General features: G+C 33.2%; 1 protein-coding gene across 1 annotated transcript; it reads right to left on the bottom strand.

The window, feature by feature from the left end:
• Window positions 1-1,703: 1,703 nt before the first annotated feature.
• Window positions 1,704-19,078, bottom strand: LOC108194466 (myosin-9). Its single transcript, XM_064080857.1, has 36 exons — window positions 18,935-19,078; window positions 18,688-18,833; window positions 18,443-18,599; window positions 18,311-18,369; window positions 17,930-18,089; window positions 17,696-17,845; window positions 17,464-17,600; window positions 17,202-17,348; window positions 16,506-16,607; window positions 16,328-16,385; window positions 16,149-16,250; window positions 14,472-14,509; window positions 14,133-14,259; window positions 13,840-14,022; window positions 13,518-13,649; window positions 13,317-13,426; window positions 13,135-13,195; window positions 12,683-12,860; window positions 12,291-12,496; window positions 12,054-12,173; window positions 11,381-11,479; window positions 10,965-11,186; window positions 6,344-6,483; window positions 5,382-5,493; window positions 5,242-5,289; window positions 4,903-5,148; window positions 4,639-4,794; window positions 4,353-4,550; window positions 4,072-4,215; window positions 3,770-3,840; window positions 3,566-3,665; window positions 3,442-3,498; window positions 3,316-3,372; window positions 3,136-3,216; window positions 2,917-2,999; window positions 1,704-2,236 (listed from the first exon to the last, which is right to left on the bottom strand). Exons 1-36 carry the CDS (start codon window positions 19,040-19,042, stop codon window positions 2,113-2,115), a joined length of 4,419 nt encoding a protein of 1,472 aa, XP_063936927.1. The 5' UTR covers window positions 19,043-19,078; the 3' UTR covers window positions 1,704-2,112.
• Between the last annotated feature and the right edge of the window lie 6,392 nt (window positions 19,079-25,470).

Here is a 25,470-nt window from a genome sequence, read left to right as displayed (position 1 = left end):
GGTGATATTCGAGAGATCACACACATTAACCTCTAATTATTGCCTCAAACATACTTCCCTGCTTTTTTTTATAACCCCAACATCTACTCATAATCCCTTAAATTAAAGCTGAAATATCGTTGTTTCCACTAAATCCTCCCTTTCAAATCAGCAACTGATGCACAAACAGTTACTATTAAGTTTTGTAACTGATTAGATATCTACTGTGTTTATTATGTTGCCTAACAAAAAATGCTGAGATAAGTGATTTCATATGAAGAAAAACCTGTCTAATTGTTTTTAGGGTGCATTAATCAATTTTCGGATAAACTTACTTATGTATTGGTGTAGGGTGGCAAGTAAAACGGTAGAAATGTACTAAATGAAGTATAAAGTTTCTAGTGGAAAGGGAAGAAAATCCGAAGGGTACAAAATTGCTTCTGGGAAATCACATTTTCTTATATCATTGTTGTAGTTTTTTTTTGACAATGCCGGGTGTCCCGGGACAACAGAGGATAGACCCACCGCTGGGCTATCCTGCTCATATCATTGTTGTAGTTTTACGTAGTCTTGACCTTTGTCAAGTGTCCATAAGCCATGTAGATTCTTGTTTTTTCAGCTTTCTTGTAATAGGTATTGCTTCACCTGACTCCGATCTGTCGACGTCCCCTGTCCACCTGAGCATGTGTCCCCAGCAGATCAGCGTCCATGGTCATGAACAGCCAAGAGCTTGTACTTTATAATATGAAATATAAAATTAATACAAATTAAAAAATCAAGTTGCTATTTGGACATCAAATGTAGAACACAATGATTTTAATCTCCTTATCTATTAAACTTAGGATCATTTTATGGTGCATGAATATCATCTTAATTCTTTGCAAGTTATTTTTATATAATCCAATCATATACAATAATTTTTGTGATATATTAAAATTTGAATATCATAAAATAACATGAGGTGAAAATTTAGTATTCAACTAGTCAAAATTTTAGTCTCCTTATTATTTCTTTTTCCATATATTAAAATTAAATTTGAATTGTTAATTACTTAATTTGAAAATTTTATATCGTATAGCAACAAATGTAACAATTACATCTAGTCCGTATTTTTTTGCCGCTCTTTTTAAAATCTATGTCAATCAAGCAGATGTATAGAACTTTTCAACCAGACAGTGCTTTTTCAACTCTCTCGGAATGAAATCTATTCCAAACATATATATCATGGTTCCTTACTTCGACAGAGCACAAATATGAATGTTTAGATGCAAGCAATCTTCTGTAAAATTTGTTCATGCTCAAAATTGGACATTAGTTTCCCAGTTCTGCCCTTATATATTAGGTCCTTTCTGAGTTTGTTACTTGTGTCAATGAGGACTGGTTACATGGATGCAACTCTGACTGTGGATCTGTTTGTGAAATATAAGAACAAATCATGGCATGCTATGCAACTATGCTCGAGTTGGATAATTTGGCTCGACCTCATTTACAGACTAGTCGCAGTGAGCAGGATAAGCAACTCATGAACCAGATCTAACAGTATGCTTCATTCTTTTCATTCCATTTGTACATCCATATCAGTGCTATCCTTTTTATGTAGTCCTGACTCTTGTATTGTAAAGCATCATGCAGCCTCAAAGAACTTGTTTTTGCAGTTTCAAAGTACAAACTAACAAGTTCAAATCATCAGATTAACATTTGCTAATAACTTATAGGAAGGGAAGATTGCTGTATTAGATTTGGTTATATCGTTTGTTTTACAAATGTTCTACTGTAACAATGATCACCTCGTTATGTTTTGATTTCAAAAACTACAACTGAGAATACTTAAATAGTAATTACATGATTAAAACTGCTAATGACCCTATTTACATACCAAAACATTATATTAGCTAGTTGTACAACACCATATTATAAATACTAAATGATTGATTTATCACACATCTTCTGCAACAGACTCCTCCTGGACCTAGATATAAACTCTGTCATTCTACAAATATCCCGGTTCACCCACTGCCAGCCCTAGGACATTCATATGAATTATGAAACATGTGAGTTACAGTGATTAGCTGGATACTAACCTCGGAATATACTCAGAGATTTGTAAGCAAATATTACTCCAGGGAGTAGTACTTAGTCTGGCCGTGGAAGTAGAAAACTAAAGCTTGCATTGTCACGCAGAAAAGCTGGAGGATCAATATCCGCAATTTCTATGTGTTCCATTGACTTTGATATATCATCGACCGAGAATGGAATGCTGCATCATGAACGATTAGGAAACATCAGTATGAACGATTAGGAAGCATCAGTATGGGATTTCATTGGTGGCACTGGTCCTATTCAGTACAATTTGAAGTTAAATGGTCCAAAACAGCACAGTCCATAAAAATGGCCCTCTTTACCACAGAAAAACACAAGAAAAACTTGCGTTTTTAGAAAACGTGTATATACATTGCATTTTTCTTTTCTTTTTTCAATATTTTTTTTTTAAATAACTCATCCTTTAGATGCGTTAGTAATGAAATGCAAACGGATTTTGGGTTTTCCAATTTATTTGCAGCATGTTCAGCTCTGAGCCAACCCACGTTCTGCTCCTATTTATGCTCGGTACTTCAGAGTTACAGTGAGCAGACCTTCAATTAAAAAACAAAATGAGCATCTACACTGACAGACCATGTGCTTCATTCTCTGGATCGAAGAAACGCAAATCATTACAAAGTTTTTATGCGCCTCAAAGGACCTTTTTTCTAAGTCAAGCCATTTGGGGAATTTTAACTCCAAACTGTATTAAAAGGGCCCTTTTCTCAATTTAGTTTTAACAATGTAAAATTGTGAAGCAGGTTGGCTCATAGCATACTGATCTAGATCACAAACCTAGAAGCAACGAATCAAAAAAAGGAGATGACAAGTATTGATAAAAAAGATCTAGATATAAACCTTGAATCATCATCCAACAAAAAGGAATTGCTCACTGCATTGTTTGCATCTTCAGTCATCAATACCCTCATGCTCGATATTACCTGAAAGTTTGCTTCAGTAGGTATTGGTACGGATGTATGTTCAATAACAAAATTGTTCTCCGAGTGTATAAAGTAACTTTGAATTCAGAGAGTTGAAATTGTGAAAGAAAAAGGCACATAGAGGATTAAACCTTACCTCCTGCGATACACTGTGCGTGCCGTACTTGTCATCCCAGTACATTGTACTGATCCGATATAATTGTTGTATACTGAGAACCTGTGCAACAAAGCAAAGGCTGGTTGAGATCTAAGGATGATCTGAAGTTAGAAAAAATTGATCGCCGTCAATTTAAGCCAATATATATATATCACTTACTGGGCACAAGTTACGACTTAATTCATCCAATGTTTTCTTTGGCTTCTGATGGACAACCTGCATTGAAGTAAAATCATAAAGATTCCATATGACTAAACAAAGATATGTAGAGAGCATGTGACTTACCAGAAATCCTATCGCCTGTCTGATATGTTTCAGCTCATCCCAAGATGAACCTGAGTACTGCATTTTATTTTTGTATTCAATTAAATGATTTGGCACCAAATAAAGCAAAAATTATGTAATATACCTCCTCAGTGGCCTTGAAACACCAATGTTCCAATTCAGCCAATCCCGCTTTCACATATTCACCGTTACTGAATGAACAACATTCTCTTCTTAACAGAAGGCTGCAGCAAATAAGTTAATAGAAAATATGAAACAAGTAGATGACACATCTGTCTACTTTATCAAACATTGAAAGATGCACGTATAGTCAGCAAAGGGTCACAACCTATTAAAAAGTTGAACATTGATGAAAGAAAATATTTGTGTGAACACTTTACGAACTAGAAATGGGGGCACCTGAAAAAATAAAGAAAAGCAAGAACTAGTCATTTGGTGGTGAAAGTCAAAAATTATAAAAAATGATCCTAGATGATGCAAGTGTGTGGACAAAAGTCTGAATGCCAATGTGAAATTTGGAAGCAATACTATAAAATGCAAATATCCAAAAATCTAGTATGCAAGGTAATGAGGTCAGTAACTTATTAGGAACAAGTTGAAAGGAAAAAAAGGAAAAAAAGTGCCGCTAACATGATTTTCTTGCAGAGTTCTTAAGAAATTCCCAAGGCTCTTCACGATCCCTTGCCAGTGTGCAATCAAAGCTAGTTGGGCAGAAGAAGTTGCAATTGATCGTGATGACCCCTTAACCAAACTTGCTCTGGAGGTCCTTGGCGCCTTATGTCATGTCAGCAAAAGTTTAATGCAAGCAGCTCAGTACCAGAAAAATATAAAAAAATGCCGAAATTGCTGAAATTTAGAAGGGCGTGTAGTAGACTATAACTAAGTGTCAAAAGATGGTCTAATGAAATTACCTGAATACACAATCCTAGCAAGGGAGAGATCTCTTTCTTTAGATTGTCTCTAATCATTCCATAAAATTTTTCAACATAAGCTGTAAGTTGCTGCTTGAAAAGCAAAGCTGGATACTTGGCTTCTACTTGATGCAAAGTATCTACTCCACCGCTACCATTCACGTAGTAATTAGCTCCAGGAGGTGTTCCCCGGAAACTCTGGGGAACAATAGATCAAGAAACACCTGAGCTGAAAGAACAATGGATTCCTGCAAATGAATTCTAGTTTGAACTTAAGCTGACTTACCGAAGTCATTCTTCCAAACAAAGCAGCTGATGAGGATCGACGACGCAATGGAGGCATTGCAGCTGCACCACTTGCTTTTAATGAGCGCTGAAGGAGCAGCAAAAGGGTTGAGGCATTGGACAACCAGTAGGCAAGGACATCATTGCTTTCCTGTGTCTTTATGCCAACACGGCCGAGCACAATTTTTTAACCAAACTTTTTAAATCAAAGACAATGAGTTTAGATAGCTTCAACAGCATTACTATTTAGGATGCTTTCAAGTACCTCAATGGAGTGACCAATGGTTTGGATGATACGGTCAAAAATACTAGTCCGCTCAACTTCGAAAGATCTCCATTGCACCAGGCACTTGTATATTAAACAGGCCACAACTGGTCTACTCCCTGAAAAGCCCAATGGTTTTGCAATACATTGGAGAAGCAACTCCTGATTCTCCTGTTGTTTCTCATTGAGTGACTTTTGTGGTTTGTCATCCAAATCTCTTTGCATCATTGATGAGCTACGCATATTCTACTTTGTTTTTTAAGTGAGCAACAATCAAGAGTTATGAAGGGTACACTATCATATATATGCTACAAGACATGGAGATAAAAGTTGAGTTACCACAGAAATCCTTGGATCCATATTCAGATGACCACTTTCACCACCCCGCTGTGAAACACATAGAGAAGAGACACCTAACTAAATTTCCCAGAGATTGAATACATAATGTTTTGATACATTGGATTTTTATCCAAGGATACCTGAAGTATAGATTTTGAGCGTCCAGAGAGGAGCTTGTTGGGTGCAATGGAAACAGCCTGTTGACGAAGAACTTTGTTCTCCGACTCTAAATTGTTGAGCTTCTCTTCTAACCTGGTTGCAAAGAATATTCAACAATCTTTATCTGACAAATTAAGAGTCATTATTGACAGTTTCCAAATCTTTAAGATGTAGGTACTTCTTGGTACAAGCTTTTCATTGGACAGCTCTTTACAAAAATATGCTGGCCAACTATCAACTTTATTCTTAAAATATAAATATGGGAGTCCGACACCGCCCAGCAATCATTTTATACATACCAATGACCATAAATACGTAAGAATATGTTGAAAGCCAAGGTTACTGTGAAACTGAAATCACGTGCAAATAGGAATCTAAAAATCACTGTTTACAAATGGATATTTTGATGAACAGGAATACCTGTTAGTCACCAGATCCAACTGACTTTCATGTTAACTCTCCACTTTAGCTGACTATGTTTGTCTGTTGCTTCTGATTTAGGTTCCATAGTACATATACATATTGGGGAAATGGGACCAAACGAACTAATGGTCTGACATCGTGCATCAGCCAATATCATATGTTATCATCTTGGTGCTCCCAAGTTGTACATTAGTGTACCAGTTTTATTTGTCCAAGAATTTATTTATGATCAACTCAGAGATATTTAATATGATTTTTACAATTCCCACAAGTTTATTAGTTTATTTATAAAATTATGATCCTGACAAATGAGATTAATTTTGTGTCCCGAGGCAAGTCTCTTATCCGAGCTATAATTTTTTTTAAACCTTCTTTATAACATAAAAGATATGAAGGGCGGGGGTGAAGATACCTGACTGTATGGAAACAAATATCACAGAGAAGCCGGTAATACTAATATATCTTGATCCAAATTTTAGTAAAAGCGTAGTCAAAATATTTATGCTAATTACTTCATTACCCTCTTAATGATTCCTGGAGTTGATCAACTTTCTTGTCTGTTTCTTCTAATAATTTGCGCCTCTCTTCGCTGCGTTCTTCAGATTCAGTATATTTCCGTCCTAAATCTTCAGAATTTTGCTTCTCTGACTGCAACAAGGCCTAATTTTCAAACAATGGATATGAAATTAGCCTGACTATTATGTGGTATACTAGGTTAAAAGAACATATGTAGCATGGAAGCCTTCTATGCTCAAATAATTGCCAAACTATATATTCATTAGGTTAATCTTATAAACAGTCACATGTATGATTTCTGTTTTGAGTTAATAGAAAAACGTGTCCCTTTAGTTTGGACTATCTGCACTTTACTACCTATATTTTAGGTAATTGCACTATGTATCCCCTAACGTCTTTTAGCCACATTTTGAACCCTTTTGGCTGATTTTCGGCTATATTGACCTATCACCGTGTCAAATTAAATTAAACGGGTAAAATACACTTAAGAACCTAAAAAATGTCATTTTAGTTAATTCTTAAGTCTATTTCACCCTTTTAATTTACACGCTGATAGGTCAAATAGACATAAATAGGCCAAAAGGGTTCAAAATGTGGCATCAAAAAACATGTTAAAGGATGCAATGTGCAATTATCTAAAGTTTAGGTGACAAAGTGCAATTGGTCCGAACCAAAGAGATGCATTTTGCAATCAACTCTTTCTGTCAAAATATGTTAAAGGATGTGTTTTGTTATTTTATCACTTGCGTAGATTTATAACATAATAAGACTCTAAGATTGTGTGATAAATGATGTTAAGATTTTTTTGTTAGTTTAAACAATTGTCTTGAATAGAAAATTTAGGAGAATATTAAGATGGTATGTTCATTATTACATTTGTATTAAATATCTAAAAAGTAATTACTATTTTATAAGTTATCAAACATTTTTCTATTTTTAAATATTACTCCCTCCCTCCGTCCCTCCGTCCCTCCCAGTTGTATACAAATGGATTGGGCATAGACATTACAAAAATATATATAAAGTAGTAGGAAAGAGAAAGAAAAATGGATAAAGTGGTGGGACCGATTGATATCAAAATGTATAAAGTAAGTATAATGTAGGGAAATAGTGGATGTAGTCAATATTTATATAGTAAAATTTTACTATATTTGGTAAGTTTTGATATGTAATGAATTGAAAGGTATATCCAGAAAGGAAAGTGTAACGAAATGGATGGGACAGAAGAGTAATTATAAGATGAAGTACTGAAAATAAGAAGAAAATCGATCTCCCGTGTAATGCACGGAATATATATATTTAATATTTGATATCGTATCATTTATATAGATTTTTAAAGTAATTGAGATTCCACTTGAATAGGAAGTTAAGGTGATTAATAAGATGGCATGTTTGTTTTATTTTAATTATTTAAAATACCTTGAGATTATTTGGATTATAGTAAATATATATTTTTTGAGTCATATTATCAGTATGTCTGATTCAATGATCATAAAATTTCATATGTGATAGTGATACACATAAAGTTTTATATAGATGATTCTTATTTTACAAACTATTTCAAAGTTAAGTGAAATTACTTTTTTTCATAGGCAAGCATAAGATTATATTAAAACTTCGAATCACGGATACAAACGTAGAGCCTAACTAACACTTCAAAGAAGATTCATCGACTAACAACTAATGAACGAACTAGGAATAACATAAAGAAGAATATCATTTAGGCCATAATTCTACTTGAACTACGATTCTTGATTCTGTTAGGACATATTCTTTATGATTTCAAGACTAATCTTTGTGAGAAGTACTACCCAAATCTAATTTGGGCACCTTTGCTTACGGTTCTGCTCGCTGCAACTCATAAGAAACTTCCTCCACTATCTTTCTCTTGCCTTCATCATTAACCCCATTTTGCATGTTAGGGCCATTTGAGGGCTCTGGAAAGTGAACTCTTGAGGGATGCTCCCTATCCTATTCTCCTCGAGCTTCTTCTAGGGAGATCGTTTTCGATTTCTTTAACATCAGCTTCCAATTCCTATATCCATATAGCGAAGGCTCTATCCAACAGCCTTTGGAACAACGATTCTTCCACGATGACTGATTTTGTTAGTGAAGGCTTCCGCACTTGCAACACCTTTCCATGACCCTCGTTCGGTAGTGCATCAAACATATCTCAGTGAGGGACAAGCCCCACGTCCATGTCTAGCAATTCTTGAACTTATGGAGGTGGTACAAAAACCTCCACAAGGCTATCACAGTTGTGCATTGCAAACTGAGACATCCTACATGCTACTTTGTTCCTATATTTATATATTTGTTACTCCATTTAATGTAGTAAAATTATCAATTTTATTTTTCAATATTGAGAAAATTTATTTATGTTTGCTATTGGTGGTCAATAATGATGATCAATTATAGTTGTAGGAGGTCCATCATGGTAGCAAGCGATGAAATGAGGTGTGTGATGGTGGCTGGTGGCTAATAGTCAGGCAAGTTATGGTGGCAAGCGGCAATAGGCCAATCGTGGTTGTAGGTGACGGCGGGTAGCAGTGGAAGGGGTTGATAATGATGCCAAGAGGTTCATCATTGTAGTATGAGTGAAGATGATGATGATATACGTTATATATACATATATTTATATATCTATATTTGTGAGATTTATTGTATAAAAATAGTGATTTGAGATGTACAAAAAAGTGACTTTTACAGTTATAACAATGATCAAAAATTAGCCAGAGGCTAGTTTCTAGACTACTTTGGTTTCTAGGGGAGTAAGCCCCTATATATATCTATTGGGAAAATTAATTCATTTGTTCATGAACTATAGGCCAGTTATGGTTTAGGTCCCTGAACTAAAAATCCAAATTTTTGATATCTAAATTTTAAAAAATCTGATTCAATACCCTCAGTCAAAATTCGACTAATGGCCGTTAGTCAATGCTGACGTGGAAATTAAAAACATAAAAGAAAATAATAATTAAAAACATTCAAAATCAAAACTTCACTGATATAAATAAAATTTTTGATATGTTAATCTACGAAAGATTTCAAGAACACAGGTGGTGAAAATTTCCGATTTCGAGGACGTATAAAAATCTGCATCTTAGTAAGTTTTTGTTCCTTCGTGTTTTTGTGTTCTTGAGCTTAAAGTGCAGATTTCTATACGTTAGTGAACTCGAAATAAAAAAATTTAACCACCCGTGTTTTAAAATCACTCGTAGATTTACATATCAAGATTTCACTTCAATCCGCGGAGTTTGATTTTTCGTATTTTTTTCTTTTATTTTATCAATTTCCACCTCAACATTGACTAACAGCCGTTAGTCAAATTTTGACGGAGGGACTTGAATCAGATTTTTTAAAGTTTAGGCATCAAAAAATTGGATATTTTAGTTCGGGGACCTAAACCATAAACGGCCTGTAGTTCAGGGATGAATGAATTAATTTTCCCCGTATCTATACAATTACAGGCGATACATTAAAAGTTTTGATCGGTCAGTCGGTCGGTATATGGCCGATTAAAAACCCTCTTATTTTAAAATATAGAATAACAAGTCTAATCTATATTAACTAATAAAAAATATTGAAACATTATAATTATACGTATCACTCGGGCCTATTTATAATCCCTCCGCCCCTCTTATTTTTTTTACAGTTTTATTGCATTGATTGACACGCATTTTAAGGTGCATATAATTTTTTTTAAAATTTTTTTCTTCTTCTATATGAATATGTAAATATTAAATTTTTATTCAGAAGAGAAAAAAAATTAAAATAATTTGTGAAACTATACTTTATAGGAACTTTAAAACGAGTGTCAAGCTCCCGTCCCAAGGTAAAGAACCTAGGGGGACAAGGGAGTTTTTATATATGTTAAAGGATTGAAAATTTAAAAAATCATTTAATGAACCTATTAATAAACTTATTTATTAAGATTTATTATAGAAATTCACTTCTAAAACAATATTAAATATTACAATCAGTACTATGTTACTAAATTTTAAATATTATAAGTTAATCATGCATCGCAAAAAAATCCATGTAACCAAAGTTTTATATGCGCAAAGGAGAAGACGAGGACATGAACCCGTGATCTTTGCCATGAGATAGGGTTGCCTTTAGCCCCGACATCTACATATAGGATTTTACACCGACGGAGAAAGCTGATAAATTACTATTCACTTGGCTTTGGGGCCAAAGTTTAATTTAAGTGACTACATAGTTTTACAGAACGACAAACTGTAAAGGTCAACAAATAAACCAGGAGTAACTAAAGGATGCTGGGGATTAAGTTGAAGTTGGGGACTGCATTATGACCAGTGGGTTCAGTAATGGAGGCGTTGCTAAATATTACGCATCTCCTAAACCCATAAGGTGTTTGGAGGAAGATTTGACTCAATCATCTATATTTGATTTTTAAGCACTACCCTTTTCCATCGAAAGCCCATTTTTAGAGTGGATCAATAACAGCCATCTTTGGAAGCAATATTTAACATTAGTGTCAATTTTAAAACTCAGCATTCCACCTCATCATGGACAAAGAATCATACCCTTCATTTTTCATGATATTTGTGAATATGTTATCTTCTGTAATTGAAACAATTTCACATTATATACAGGCTTACCTTTAAATTATCGACTTCTGAAGTTAAAGATTCAATCTGCTTGGTATCTTGAACAAAAACTTCTTTTTCCTTGATTACGGGAGGAGCTTCTTCAATTGCCTTTCGAGCAGCTTCTTTTTCCTTGACAAGCAATGCATTTGTTTCATCAACTTGTTTCCGCAAAGTTTCAACAATATTCTGCAACTTTGCTGTTTCTTGTTGTTTTGCTTCTTCCAAGTCGGTCTGCAAACATTATATTACATTTTAAAAATAGGAATAAAACAAGGATATTTATATTCTCCACTGTCAGGACCAAAACACTAAATTAAAAAACAACTGACACATAATAATATGAAGTACTTGTCAATTCGATATTAAATCATGATTTATTTATAAGATTGTACCACCAGTAATTAATTTGTCGCCAGATAATTTACCCTCAAACGTTTTTCCAGCTGAAGACGCCATGTGAGTTCCTCCAATTGTTTTTCAAGCTTATCCTTTGCCTCCTTTAGTAAACCTGTGTCCCTTGCTGCCTTCAAATAGGCAAAAATCATATTGATTGTCACAGAAAAGACATGGATGTGAAAGTATACTAAAATATCAAAAAGAAAAAATAAACTTACGTCCAGATATTATGTACTGGAGTTAGAAAAAAATTCATTATCTTCAGTACACGTGATTGATAAGGATGTTTAATATAAGGAAAAACATTATATGGGTATGAAGATATGTGATGTATAAACTTCTGCTGGCGGAAAATGGACTTAATATTATATGTTATAATTATCTCTACATTGAAGTTTCATGCATCAAATTATGGAGCAAACACATGCACAAATACAGCTACAATAAGTACGGGGGAACGATATACCAGCTGAACAAAGAAACAACTTATATTCTTGGTAGCTAGGTGCAATCTGTCGGACATAATTGGGACTCAAGACCTTGCAAAACTAGAATACTAAAGTTTCTTTAATCAACAGGCACTCTAAACATTTACCCAGTTAACGAATGCAACAAACAATTTCACTCGTACTTTAGTAAGGTTGTAGTCTATATCTGAATGTGATTATATTTCATGAATGCACAAGAGTATCCATGCTCTACCATTTTAAGCTTCCGAAGCTGTCTTTTGGCAAGTATCCCCCTCCATCTGCATTGAGTAGTTATTAATCCTCTCTTGAGTTTTTTATAACGTGACGAAGCTTCATAACGACGCCACCGAGCCTAGGTAGCCAAATTGCTTGTTTCAGATCTTAAATTCAATTTTAACAAGACATAGTGTGTGTGTGTGTGTGTGTGTGTGTGTGTGTCTAGACTGTATAACTGCATGAACCGTTGAACCTGAATTATAGTAGCAGCTTTAGCTTGCTTCTTGTTTCTGAATTTCTTGCGAGCATCCATGGCGCGTAAACCTGTCTGCAGAACAAGCACAGAGACACGGAGTTCGTTAAAGGCTTTCCACTTCTGATGCTTGCGAACAGTCTTCTGAACCTTTGTGGAAGCTGCCTCTAATTTTATCTCCCCATATTGTTTGCAAGCCAATTTACCTAGCATTCAGTGCAAAACAATCAGATGTTCAGATTACTGATATATAGAACTTGCACATACAATCAAAAACACCAGATAATATTCTAACTATAGGAACAGTTGATAGTGACTTGATACTAAATAGTACCAAAGTTTTAATTTTAAAAAATCCAACATGTAGCAGTAAAACAGTCCAGATGTATCACCTCTACAAAATGACTGTAAGCAAATGGAAGCATCTCGCAATGCTAGAAAGTGCTTCCGGGCAATATGTGTTCTTGCTCTCCTTTGTATAGTATTTGCTGCATCACTAAGTACCTCTGCTCTTCTGGCATCTAACTCGGCCATCTGACCAGCTCTTAAAAATACCTTTGTTTTACCTATCTGTAAAGACATTTTATGTTCAGTAAAGTTGACAAATGTAGCTATTTGTTGTTTTAAGTTGCACCTTATATTAATGATTAGTTCCGGCACAAAACCAGTATTTTTGTATGTAAGCTAAGATGTACTACATTCACAAAATCCTCCCAATTTCAAATATGCTAAAAGTAGCTACAGCATCTCGTGTCTTATATTAGTGGCAGTGGTCAGCTGTAGTCTTTTTTCAGTGCCTAAAAATATTGATAACCTATGGAAATGAATATATTAATGTCATTACCTGGAAGCCTTTGAGTCCCTTCTTTTCTAGGATCTTTCTGCATGCAACCTTTTCATCATAACTGCAACAAATACATTTGTTCCGGAAAACTTCAGAATGATCACATATTGGTTTGACCACAAAGTTAAGTTAACAATGTGTAAAACTTTGACCTCCATCAGAAATTAGATTGAGCCACTTACTTTCCTACCAAGAACTCAGGTGCAAGAATTCCAAATCTGTTTATGAACTCAAAGAAAGGTCGACGAGTAGGGTATCCAGCACAACTTATTCTTATTGCCTCTAAAACACCCTAAAAGGACAGCAATTAGCAACACAACACACACACACACACACACACAGAGAGAGAGAGAGAGAGAGAGCTGCTATTAAAATGTACTTACGCCACAACGCAATTGCTGCATGATATTAGCGTTTTCAAATGCACCGGGTTTAAGAAGATTATTTGGCTTTACGCATCTAATGTAGTGAGGCTCTGTAGCATTTAATGTCTCCATCAATTGATGCAGTTGTAGCTGTAAAGTTGGATAATAATGACATAAGCTAAGAACCTGGTATGGTTGTCAGATTTTTGAATTTCTGCATGAGCACATATTATTTTCTTTCAAATTTGATATGTATGTAAAAGTATTGCCTATCACATTAGTTATATACCAGTTTAAAGTTACTAAACTGTTTTAGTACAATCCTCAATATAACATATACCTTAAAACGTGAACCAATTGAAGAAAATTTGGCAGACTTATTGGAAGATTTGGTGTTCTCTTCAGGTACTGGAGGGAAAAGCCCTTGTACAAAATAACATTTGGAGGCACTCAAGAGATCTTGATGTTCAGGAACCACATAATCTTTATTTTTGTCAAGAAACTGCTCCGATTGGTATTGTACCTGAGCAAAACTATAGATGAAGCTATATAGATCTTAAAGATTTGAAATATATTGATGAAGCTTAATGAAATCTAAAATAGACATACAGAATGTTTTGGCAATAAACATACCTCTCCAGCATAATGCGCAATTGAGAAATCTGTGCGAGACAATTTTGGCTTGACAAAACGCTTGTTATTCTTAAAAGTTGTATAGAGCTTGTTAGAAAATGTTTCATGAGTTGACTTGGGGAACATACTGGAAGCAGAAAAAACAAGTAAATGATCTTCAAGTGAGCATTAGTACACTCGACGCAAGAATCTCAGAGTCAAAAATGAGCAAGGGAGTAGATGACATTTCACTAGAACAGGAATACTGTAGTAGAAGATCTCAACAGCATTCTAAAAAGCCGTGCACCCATTTATAATAGAAATCCAATAGAATCAGTAAACGGGATGGAAGTACTATACCAGGCTTCATCAAGAAGAGCTATGATACCTCCAGGTTTCTGCCAGAGAAAATGGTAAAGGGGAACACTTAACTAATGGCAACATTTCTTTTAACACTGATTATGAAAAATTATTACTCAATAATAGAACAAGTATGGTATACTCCTCAGCGGTATTACACAACAAGATAAAAAAAAACATTTAGCTTCATTACATTGTAAAAACCAGTATACACTTTGAGGAAGCATTTTTTCTTATTTTAATATTTGCTCATTCCTCGAAATACCCAAAACCTCATGTAGCTAGATAGTTAAATGTGGTTACTCTCAATTGTCTTTCGGAGATGAATTATCTGAAATGTAAAGAAATTACCGATCAAAGTTTAAGACTTCTCTACTAGAACTTCAACAATTCTAATAATAATTTCAATAGTCCAATATTTTCAGACAATTTCATACATAATAAGTCATCAACTCCTTCAGTGTTGTACACTTCATTTTGGACTTTTCACCATAAACTATGAAAATAACACCCCTCTTTAGGAGTGCTGCAGAAATACATTTCGAACTCTGAAAACGATGACTAAAACAATGAATCTTTGTATGGTTAATTGAAGGGATAAATAGATATTAAATTTTTGATTTTGAATCAATAAATGGTAAAAGCTATTTGATCATATTATTAGCTAGCTAGCAATCAGAAATGTTAAACCCTTTTTTCCCTTCTTTTTATTCAGATTTCCCCTAGGTACCAACAAGTATATTCAGATTATTAAATCCCATACACAAACACCCATTTGTAAATGACAGGTATTTTTTTTTGAATATTTCAAATATTATATAGCAAGATATGCATAAATACAAAGTGGTTGATTCACAGTACTAAATAAAATAGCTTGAGGGAGTTGAGAATGATGAGCAAACAACTATCAGTAAAACCAGCCAAGCTTTTTTTTTTTGAAGTAGAAGTAGTATCCATTCTTTGTTGATTAGAACATTCAAATTACTAATTACATGTACATATTAATATACAGTAATCGTTAATCTGAGAATACATCACTGAGGCCCTAATCAGAGTTATAAAGTTCTAAGCACATATGGACAAAACACTACTGCACAACCAATTTCTTGATACCAGCAAGCCATTGTTGCTGATATTTGAATATTAAGAACTTAGTGACAAATAATTAAATTCAAATAATGGCTCTGTTTCACATGTATATGCTAATATGTAGTATAAGTGACAACAAATAGGTTGCTACAGCAAATTCATGTCGATACAACAATATGCAGAACCTATATATGCTACTACATCAATAATTATTTCAAATAAAAATACTAGACACTAACTTAAGATTAAATACGGAATTACTTTACAAATTGGGAGTAATACACAAGTTTGTGTAGCATCATCACTGGTAGCTTCCACCAAACAAGCCTGAGATGCTTATAGTGTAAAAAGTAGTACTCTCATTTGTAAAAACGACAATGATGTTTGTGAACATATCACGTCAAAATCATGAGCTGGTTAAATTCATTTAAGCCTGGAACTAAGAAATCCTCTAAATTAGTACATAACTTTTAGGCAGAATATAATGTTTTTCTTTATAGTGACTCGCTCCAAGGTTAAATTACTTATCACATACATTAGGACAGGACTAAATTCTAAGAAGAAGAATAAACAAAGAATACTATTAACCTTTTCAATGAGATCCAAGACATCTTGGTTATCAACAAATTCAATGTAGCTCCAATCTATTGCCTCCTTCGTATATTCTTCTTGCTCCATCTTGAATACATGCTGTATGTTTACATGCGATAATTAATTATCATGGAAACAGCCGATCACACTTAAATTGTCAAAATATATTAAGCTACCTGGTTAAAGTGTTGCTGCAGCTTCTCATTTGTGAAGTTAATGCAAAATTGTTCAAAGCTGAAAACCATATAATGTCATAGGAGACAATTAAACCCACATTAAATATCTGTCTTGATATGTTATATACATCAAACTATATATTCTTCATATTTTTCATCACCAGTCTTAGTTTCTGACCTGTTATTCTTGAAGCTTTCGAACCCATAAATGTCAAGCACCCCTATCAATGAAATTGATGCAGAATCTTGTCCGATTGAGTGATTAATCTTATCTACCAACCTAGGAGTATTAGAAGTAGTGTCCCAGATGAAACAACGACAGAAAACAGAAAGTATCAGATTCTGAAGCACAGAAAAGTATAAAAGAGAACATGACAGAAAGAAGAACCAGCATATATGGCCTTTGGGCCAGGTTTACATTTGTTTGCTACTTAATTTATACTTACCAAGACTGGATAAAAATAGTTGTCCATTTCCGGTTTATCTAATCCTAAAGTACATGATCAGCTATCTTCTTCAAAACTTGTGCTAAAAATTATATAAGGCTGATTATTGTGCACAACCAAACATTTTATCTGTGCTTGCCTAGATCTAGAATAATGTCAGCATAACAAGTATTTGACATCCATTTAAATTGTGCTACTCTTTCTGTTTACTAGATACCTTTCACTCCAAAGCTATTTTTTTTTTCTGTAAAGAGCAATACTAAGTACTAACAATTATGAACTTATATACTGAAGAGAACGAGAATCATATGGTCCTGCACCTGATTCAGATGATGATAGTATGCACTGTTGTAAGACCACAATCAAATTTTATCAAGTGAAATGCAAAAATTCTTTGTGGTTACTGAACAATTAAGAAAGGGAGTTACCAGTCAAACAATCGAGAATATAGTGTCTTAGCTAAGCCATCTCTGCTGACAGCTGCACTAAGTGGATCAAGACTTCGCTTTATAACTTCTTCAGGAGTGATCATCACTCGTTTACATAATGCATCTTCTAATCCCTCAGCTTCACACCTAAAATATCATAACATGTCCATGGACAAAGGATAAATATAATGGTGCTTATCTTATGGTGATGATGTTGATGACATCATGATAATAAAATAGGTGATTTCACCCTTGCACGTACATTAGAAGTTCTGCAGTCATTTTCAAATGAAATTTCGATTTGTCATCTTTAAGGACTGATGAATCAGCTTCCTTTCCCTTGGAAAAGTCAATGTTACCAAGATGAAGAATTGCAGCAACAACCCTAAAAATTGCTTCCTGAACACAGTGAAGCAGAGAAGAAGACATTTCCCCCAGATAAATCCATAATTAAGTTTTGAGAAAGTAAAATAATGGAAATTAAAAGGTTGTACCTGATCCTTTTCACCTATTCCAACAATATCCATTGCTCTTCTAGTGGCTAGATAGTCACGGGCATCACTTACACCAACCAACTCATAGCATTTCGACTGATTAAGATAGTGAAACGTTTTGGGGTGTCCCAGCTTATATTTATCAATTTCCTACATATTAGTAGCATCATATAAGAAAACTGCATTGATCAATTCACACGCATTTGAAAGCAGGTCAAAGCAGCAGGAATCAACCTCCTGCGGTGCAGCACAAAGAAGGTAAAAGCAGTGGTAGTTGCGTTCTGGATCGCTGATTTGGCAAACACGGGACCTCTCCAAAAGGTAAGTCCTGATGGCTGCTCCAGATATTCTACCATATGTATCAAACTGGATCTCAACAAATTTACCAAAGCGACTGCAGCATAGTACAATATTAAACATGAAAGACATAAATTGATAGCAGGATACTGTGATTAAAGTAGAAAAATCCCATACATTAGATTGAATTTGGTCTACTAATAATTATTACTTGTCCATTCTTTCATTATAATAACAAATAACTTGGTTGGCGAGAAATGTGGGGAAATACATGAGAAACTAGACGGTTTTTTATGTCAACAACTAATCATATTGCACCTGGAGTTGTTATTTCTGACAGTCTTAGCATTGCCAAATGCTTCAAGAACCGGATTAGACTGCATTAAAATTGATTAGTATTATTTTTCAAAACACTTGAATATACGTAACTCTCAGAGGATCAAATCATACTTCAAGGACTTGTTGTTCAACTGTACGTCCTTCAGTAGCCGCCCGCCCACCCAAATAGGCAAGGAACCGCATAAGCATTTTTGTAGTCTCAGTTTTTCCTGCACCACTTTCACCACTGACTAGAATTGAGTTGCTCTTTTTCTCATTAATCATTGCCCTATTTTATAAGCAGATCTTAATCAGTATTCAGACAAAACATAACAAATTTCTGAGAGTACCAATATCTGTATTGGCATGTAGATAACCTGTATGCCACATCAGCAACTGCAAAAACATGAGGATTTAGTTCACCAAATGGTGCTCCCTTGTATTGTTCCATCATGTGTGCATCATAGATATGAGGCAATCTTTGAAATGGATTAATTGCAATCAAAATATTTCCAGTGTAAGTCTGTCATTAATAAAAAAATTAAGAGATACATATTACTGCAATCTCGGGGTATATAAACTACAGATATATGTGTCACAATGTACGTATGCTGAAATGCTTACGTATATTTCATTCAGCTCATATCTAATTCTCAGATTTTGCAGGACTCCAGGTTCATGCAAATATGAGAGTTTTGTCATGTCATCCACACCACCAGCAGGTGCTTCCATATCCTTTGGATATAGTGTTGATAACTTGGCAACAATCTAACAAAAATAAGCAAGATCAGTGAGGCAGGATGCTGCTTATTTCAAGTATAAGTTGCATTTATAGTTAACTTTATAAGGTCCTTCATTCTCAGTTGATAATTGTGGTCACTACACCTGATTACGATTGCTAAAATTTAGAAGCTAGTGTTATTGTATCGGCATATTACATTCAAGTGTTGGTTCTAATTTGAGCTTAAGATTGTGAAGCTATAGTTATAAGACTGGCTCGTTACTAAACACTTTTACAGTAAATTATGTATTTGACAATAGATAAAATTCGAGTGTCCTTGCATAGAGCCGTTTTTAAAGTTCAATGTTTCATGGCAGCGACTAACTTTTAAACAATATTATATAACAGATGTCCTATTTTAACAGTTGAAAGTTAACTTAAAACATTTTTAAAGCGAGTTCTAATATATTTTCAACTGATTCTACTTATGAACACATTTTATTATATAAATGATACATGCGCCAATTACACAATTCAGAAAGGTAGAATTTCTTACAAAACAAATCAAATGGAAACTTATAGCGAGTCAATTTCATGTTGATAGTTAGGGCTGGTATGTATATTAGAACAGAGGGAATAACGTTATATGTTCATAGTTGGTACACAACTAACTTACCTTATTAATATTACCTTTTCTTTACAAGATTCCAGCTTTCTTGAAATATTCAGTCTAGAAGGAACAGTACTACTAGAAAATCCAGTTTCAATAAGACTGTAACTTAGCTTTTGTATCCTCGTTTAAAGTTTAAGTCAGCATATTAATCGGAGGATTTTTTAAAGTGAGTATATATGAAAAGTTTAAATATCTTATCTACCATGGTAAAAATTTTACTTGTTGAGGATTCCGGTTACAAAGAATGGAAATCTTGTAAAATTAGAATCTCCACAACATGGGTAATGTATTGTGGAGGATAATATAAAAACAATGATTTCAAATAGAATCATCAGTATGGTGACATTGTTATCACAGCAATACATAAAATCAACAAGGTTAATCTCACTAGGAGAAACCATAATGTACCCCAAAAATAATATTTGCCTGCATTATTGAACTTGGTAACTACCAAACACCTCAGAAGATACATTGTTAAAAAAAAACATCTCACAGGGACTAACTAATTGATTTAAGGACTATACAAAATCTTCAGTGTTAAATAGATGTTTTCATTCCATATAAAGACATTTAAAGGATATCGTATATATGTTTGGTTTATATAAGGGTACATATGGACAGTGAAGAGATAACAAGTACCCAAAGGATACCCTAAAATACGGTAAGTAAGAATTAGGGAATTACTGATACATAGTCTACACATCTGAGGCCCACCTTTAAGAATCAGAAATGCAGAAATAATCAAGAAACTGAAGAAGGAAGCGGGATCCATTCTCTTGGATGTAGAACAGCTAAATTTATAGATAAAGATTACCTCTGCAAATGCAGACTATATGTACAATATTATTGTTAATCAAAATATAGTTTTATCATTCGATATATCACATTTCTTGAAAAACATTGATGCTCACACAAAATTGCCATATATTGACCATGAAGATAAAATGAAACATGTCTAATAGCACCTTACCTTCTTCCCATTAGCATCCAGGATCTCAGCTTGATCCCCATTAATTTTTGTTACCTGTCCATCAGTCCATGCTTCTATTTGGTCTTCAACCCAAACATGCGTCCCAACAATAATGTTCACCACCGTGCCCTGTAGCATTTATCATACACAGCCATATTATATTGTTGCTAAAATGCGCATAGAAGTAGAAAATTTGATAAACTATATGTGAATAAAAAAGTTTTTAAAAAACACAACTTCTTTTCTTTTGCTAAGTTTTGATCCCTGCAAATTCATTTCCTGGTCTTTTAATTTTTTTTTTTTTTTATCATACTTTCAAGTACTATCTTACTATTGTCACCGTTACTTTCCTGGAAGAATATCACTAGGAGAATCCAGCAAGTCAGCAACTAAATCATGTTTTAGTGAAAATATATAACTTAATCCTTTAAGATAATTTTGGTTAGTGATACATGTGTCAAACTTCTATTACAGTTTGCTCTTATCTTGCACAAGTCATTTTCCCTAGATATAGACACTAGCTGTTTGTAAGTAATAAGGATCTCATACTATAGCTTAAGAAGTGACATGATTACGACCACAATAAACGAATTGAGGGTTTTAAAATTTTCAGGGTCATTAGAGAGAAAGTTATCTAAAAATCACATAGCATTTATAGAACAATCAAAATTTGAAGGGCCTTGAGAAAGAATTACAAATTCTTGAATAGATTCTTAGAAATTCGTTGACAGAATACATAAGGATTATACCATACATTTTTTTAAACCCTATCCACAGAAAATTTATACAGAGTAAGACCTGTTATGAAAAACTTTGCGTGATTTGTTGTGGATTATCTTCTAATATATTCTTAATTGGAGTTACCATATACTAGCTTTGAATAGAGCATATTAAAAGCTAATGCCATAATATGGACCAAGAAACAGGTACCCGAGAACAAATAAATGGACATTATTCTATCTCGGGGGCTCATGGTAAGTAACAACATCGGTGTAGTAACTAAGACTGTTATTTAGATGGCTTCGCTACTTTCACAGAGAGCACCATCACTATTATAAGTACAATTAAACTTAACTCATGACTAAGATAACATACAATACCATGAACTTGGTCTTATCAGATTTTCCGAAAAATAAAAATCAAATCACAAGTATTATCAAGTCAACTTTACGAGAGAGCAACGAGCACTGTACAGTCAGTTATACTCCACCGCTCAAGCAAGAACAGACCTATTTCACTTTGTTCCCAGTAATTTTGCACAAAAAAAATTAAAAATAAAAATCCTGGTGAGTATTACCCTAATTCTTAATTTAATAAACTTGCACTTGATCAAGTAGTTCACAGTATCCACTTCTGCATTAATCAAAAGAAAACTAGTTTTGCTCAAATTTGATTAACACTAAAAACAAAGTTGGTACAGCCTAAATTTAAACACCTTATGCATGCATTTATATTGTACACGATAAACACAGAACGAGAAAATAAATTCGAGCAGAAATAAAGATAAGCCCACGTACCATTTTAACAGATCAGTGGAGACCGAGATATGAGATTTTGCCTATCTGAAAACAAAAGGGTTTCTTGAAATCAAAATCTTTAATCTTTTTGCAGGATGAATTTGCATAACTTGTATCAAGTGCGATGAGTTTTTTGTTTTCTTTTTCTTTTTCTTTTTCTCTTTCTTCTTTTGGTAAATGTTGGTACAGACATTGTTCAAAGCAGAGCAAGCTGTGAATTCGGATCCTCCTCTCTCTCTCATAAACCAATTTGTAGGAGATTTTGTGGCTTCTATCTCTCTCAGTCTCTCTAAACTTTGCATATGTTTTAGCCGGGACGGAAAATTTTTAATCATGCTTTCACATTTTGGATGATACGCCGATGTATCACAATTTTTTTATAGAGCGACTACTTTGTCACAATTTTTCTAGGCAATTTTCAGAATATTAGAATTTTAGAAATGTTAAAAAATCACTAATTTAGTATTGGATAATTTTTTATTTTAGATTTTAGAAGAATAGGCAATATTATGTTACGTTTATTATGTTACGTTTAGGTTTGGAAATCCCTATAAAACGTAACACTATATGATATTTTTGTGTGAAACCTTACATGAAATAGCGTTAATGGCTTCAAAACACAAAACGATATGGAATAAGAAGGGAAAGATGGATGAACGCGACACGATTTGACATTTTGAATTGGTGATTTTTAATGTCATCTTCTTCGACTGTGATATTTGGGAAGTGATCCATTGAACTAGCAACCCACATTTTTTACGGATAAGCCCAAATACAGATAAAAATGGCTCCCAGACTTTGCGTCTAAAACACTAGATCGTATAACATTCATTCCTTTCACTTTTAAAGCCAAATCGTATAGCGTTTTGGAGCCTTGAACGTTATATGTAATGTTTCACTTTAAAATAAAACATCATATTATGTTTTGTAGTGATTTTCAGAACTAAACGCAAGATGATATAGCGTTTTCCTCTAAGAATCAAAATACTGGATTATCCAACGTTAATTAGTGATATTTCGGGTCATTTTTCACAAATATGATATTTTAGACATTATTTGTGAAAATTATAATATACGTGCCCTTTTTTCTCACATTTTTTTTATATTCAACTTGACTCTACTATGCTATACGACAATAAGAAAACATAGGTGTAATTTGTAATACAAAAATTTGGTTATGCTTTTTTGTCATTTATTTTTGATATTCCTAAACTATCATTACTTCAAAAAGAAGAAGAAAAATCCAATATTAAAAAACTCTCCTTTTATAACCACAAGTCTACAAAACGTAGAGCTCTCTTACTCTTACATCATTAAACAATTTCAACTCTTACATCATCAAACAATTTCAAATAATAACAATACGGGTAATATGCTACAACACAAAAACTCATCATTATCCTTTTAAAGAGATAAATAATAATTTTTTTCTTATAAATGAAGAAATAAGAAATATGAAATAAATAATTTATAATTAGTTAAAAAATAAAAATAGCATCAATAATATATATTAATATTAAAAATTATTCATAAATAGGTGCATTCTACTTCAGGACAGATTGGAAATCAATAAGAAATTTATATAAATAATCGGGAACTTTCTTAGTTCTAATGGTTTCTGCTTAAAGACAAATATGAAATTATCATCTAATTGATACAAGATAAATAATATTCGTTTTCTTATAAATGAAGAAACAAAAATTATGAAAACAATAATTTATAATTAGTTTAAAAAAATAAAAAATACTATCAATAACATATATTAATATTAAAGAAGTACTTATAAAGATTCTACTACTCATTCACATTATATAAATAAATACTGTAAAAACTAAATCTCTAAAAGATCCCATAATCAATTTGTAAATAATATTTAATCAAATTTCATTACATTATTATATAATTTTTCATATACAAAATAATAGAATGATGTTAATATTAAAAAAAAAATTAGATATTTATACTATAATAAGCAAATATGGGTTCGTAGTCCAAAAAAAAATTATTTACATTTTTTTGGTCATGTTTTTTGCTCATCTCTGAATTATTATTAATTGAAAAAGAAAAAAAAAAGAAATAATTCAACATCAAAAACTCTGCGTTTGTAACTACAAGTCCACAACACAGCATATGTTTTTTACTCTTACATCATTAAACTTTTTTGATATTGATACGTACTTATAAAAGAATTATGGGTTGTAATATGCTTTCTGTAACATCCCGATTTCTCGGAATATTAATACTAAGTTTAAAACTAAAATACAATTCAATTTATTAATCCATAATTCTATTACAACGATATCCATAAAAAAATGCGCAACTAACATCTATAATCCTAATCCCGGGTCATATTCAAAAAAGAACCATTAGACAAAGAACCCATCGAACCCTTACTCTATTTCTAGTATTAGTTGGGTTCTGTTTAAGAACTTCACATGCAAAAAATGTCTATATCTATGTATTATATTTTAAAATTATTTTTGAACACACACAACGATGAAAAAAACATTTATTTAGATTTAGATCCTAAAAATCTATTTAAAATTTAGGGTTCTACAGTCGAACATGGGTGGTTCTATGGTTCTATTTTAAAAACTGGTTCTCTCTTATGCGCGATCCTCCTAATCCCTGTGTCAAATTTTCTCAAATCTATTATTCATAAATTCCAATGCATATCAACTTGCTCATAAAATAAATCTTAAAATTTAAACGAATCAACGGCGAAGTCAAGCAAGTAACTATCATCCAACGATTCAAAACAATATTTTAATCATTTCCAAAAACACAACTTAAACATGTAATACATAATCTTTATCACGAAAAATCACACATCATGCTCGATGATAATTTGAATAAAGATGCACACGACATATATCCCATAACAATTATCAGATAGATCTACATGATTAAATAAATATAACCTACAAAGTCAAAATTCTTGATCAATAAATAAATCTTAGCACTGTATCCTTTTTTTTATTCCCACAATCTTTGACCACACCTTATGTTACATTATGTCAGTGACCGACATCTTATGTTTTAAGCCACACTTTTTAAAGTGACTGGGATCTAATTCTTTATGTCACACTTTCTCGAGTGACCAGATTTTTATTCTTTATACCATACTTTTTCAAGTAACCGGAATCTTATACTTTACGTCACACGTTTCCAGGTGACCGAGATCCTATATTTTACGTCACGCTTTTTTTCAAGTGCCCAAGATCTTATACAATAAGTCCAACTTTAAGCAACAGCACTTTGGCCACGACGCTATAAACA

This window comes from Daucus carota, chromosome 7 (assembly GCF_001625215.2).
Source record: "Daucus carota subsp. sativus chromosome 7, DH1 v3.0, whole genome shotgun sequence".
In the NCBI taxonomy this organism is placed as follows: domain Eukaryota; kingdom Viridiplantae; phylum Streptophyta; class Magnoliopsida; order Apiales; family Apiaceae; genus Daucus; species Daucus carota.
The sequence above is the reverse complement of the archived record's forward strand: the minus strand, read 5'-3'. Positions and strand labels throughout refer to the sequence as shown.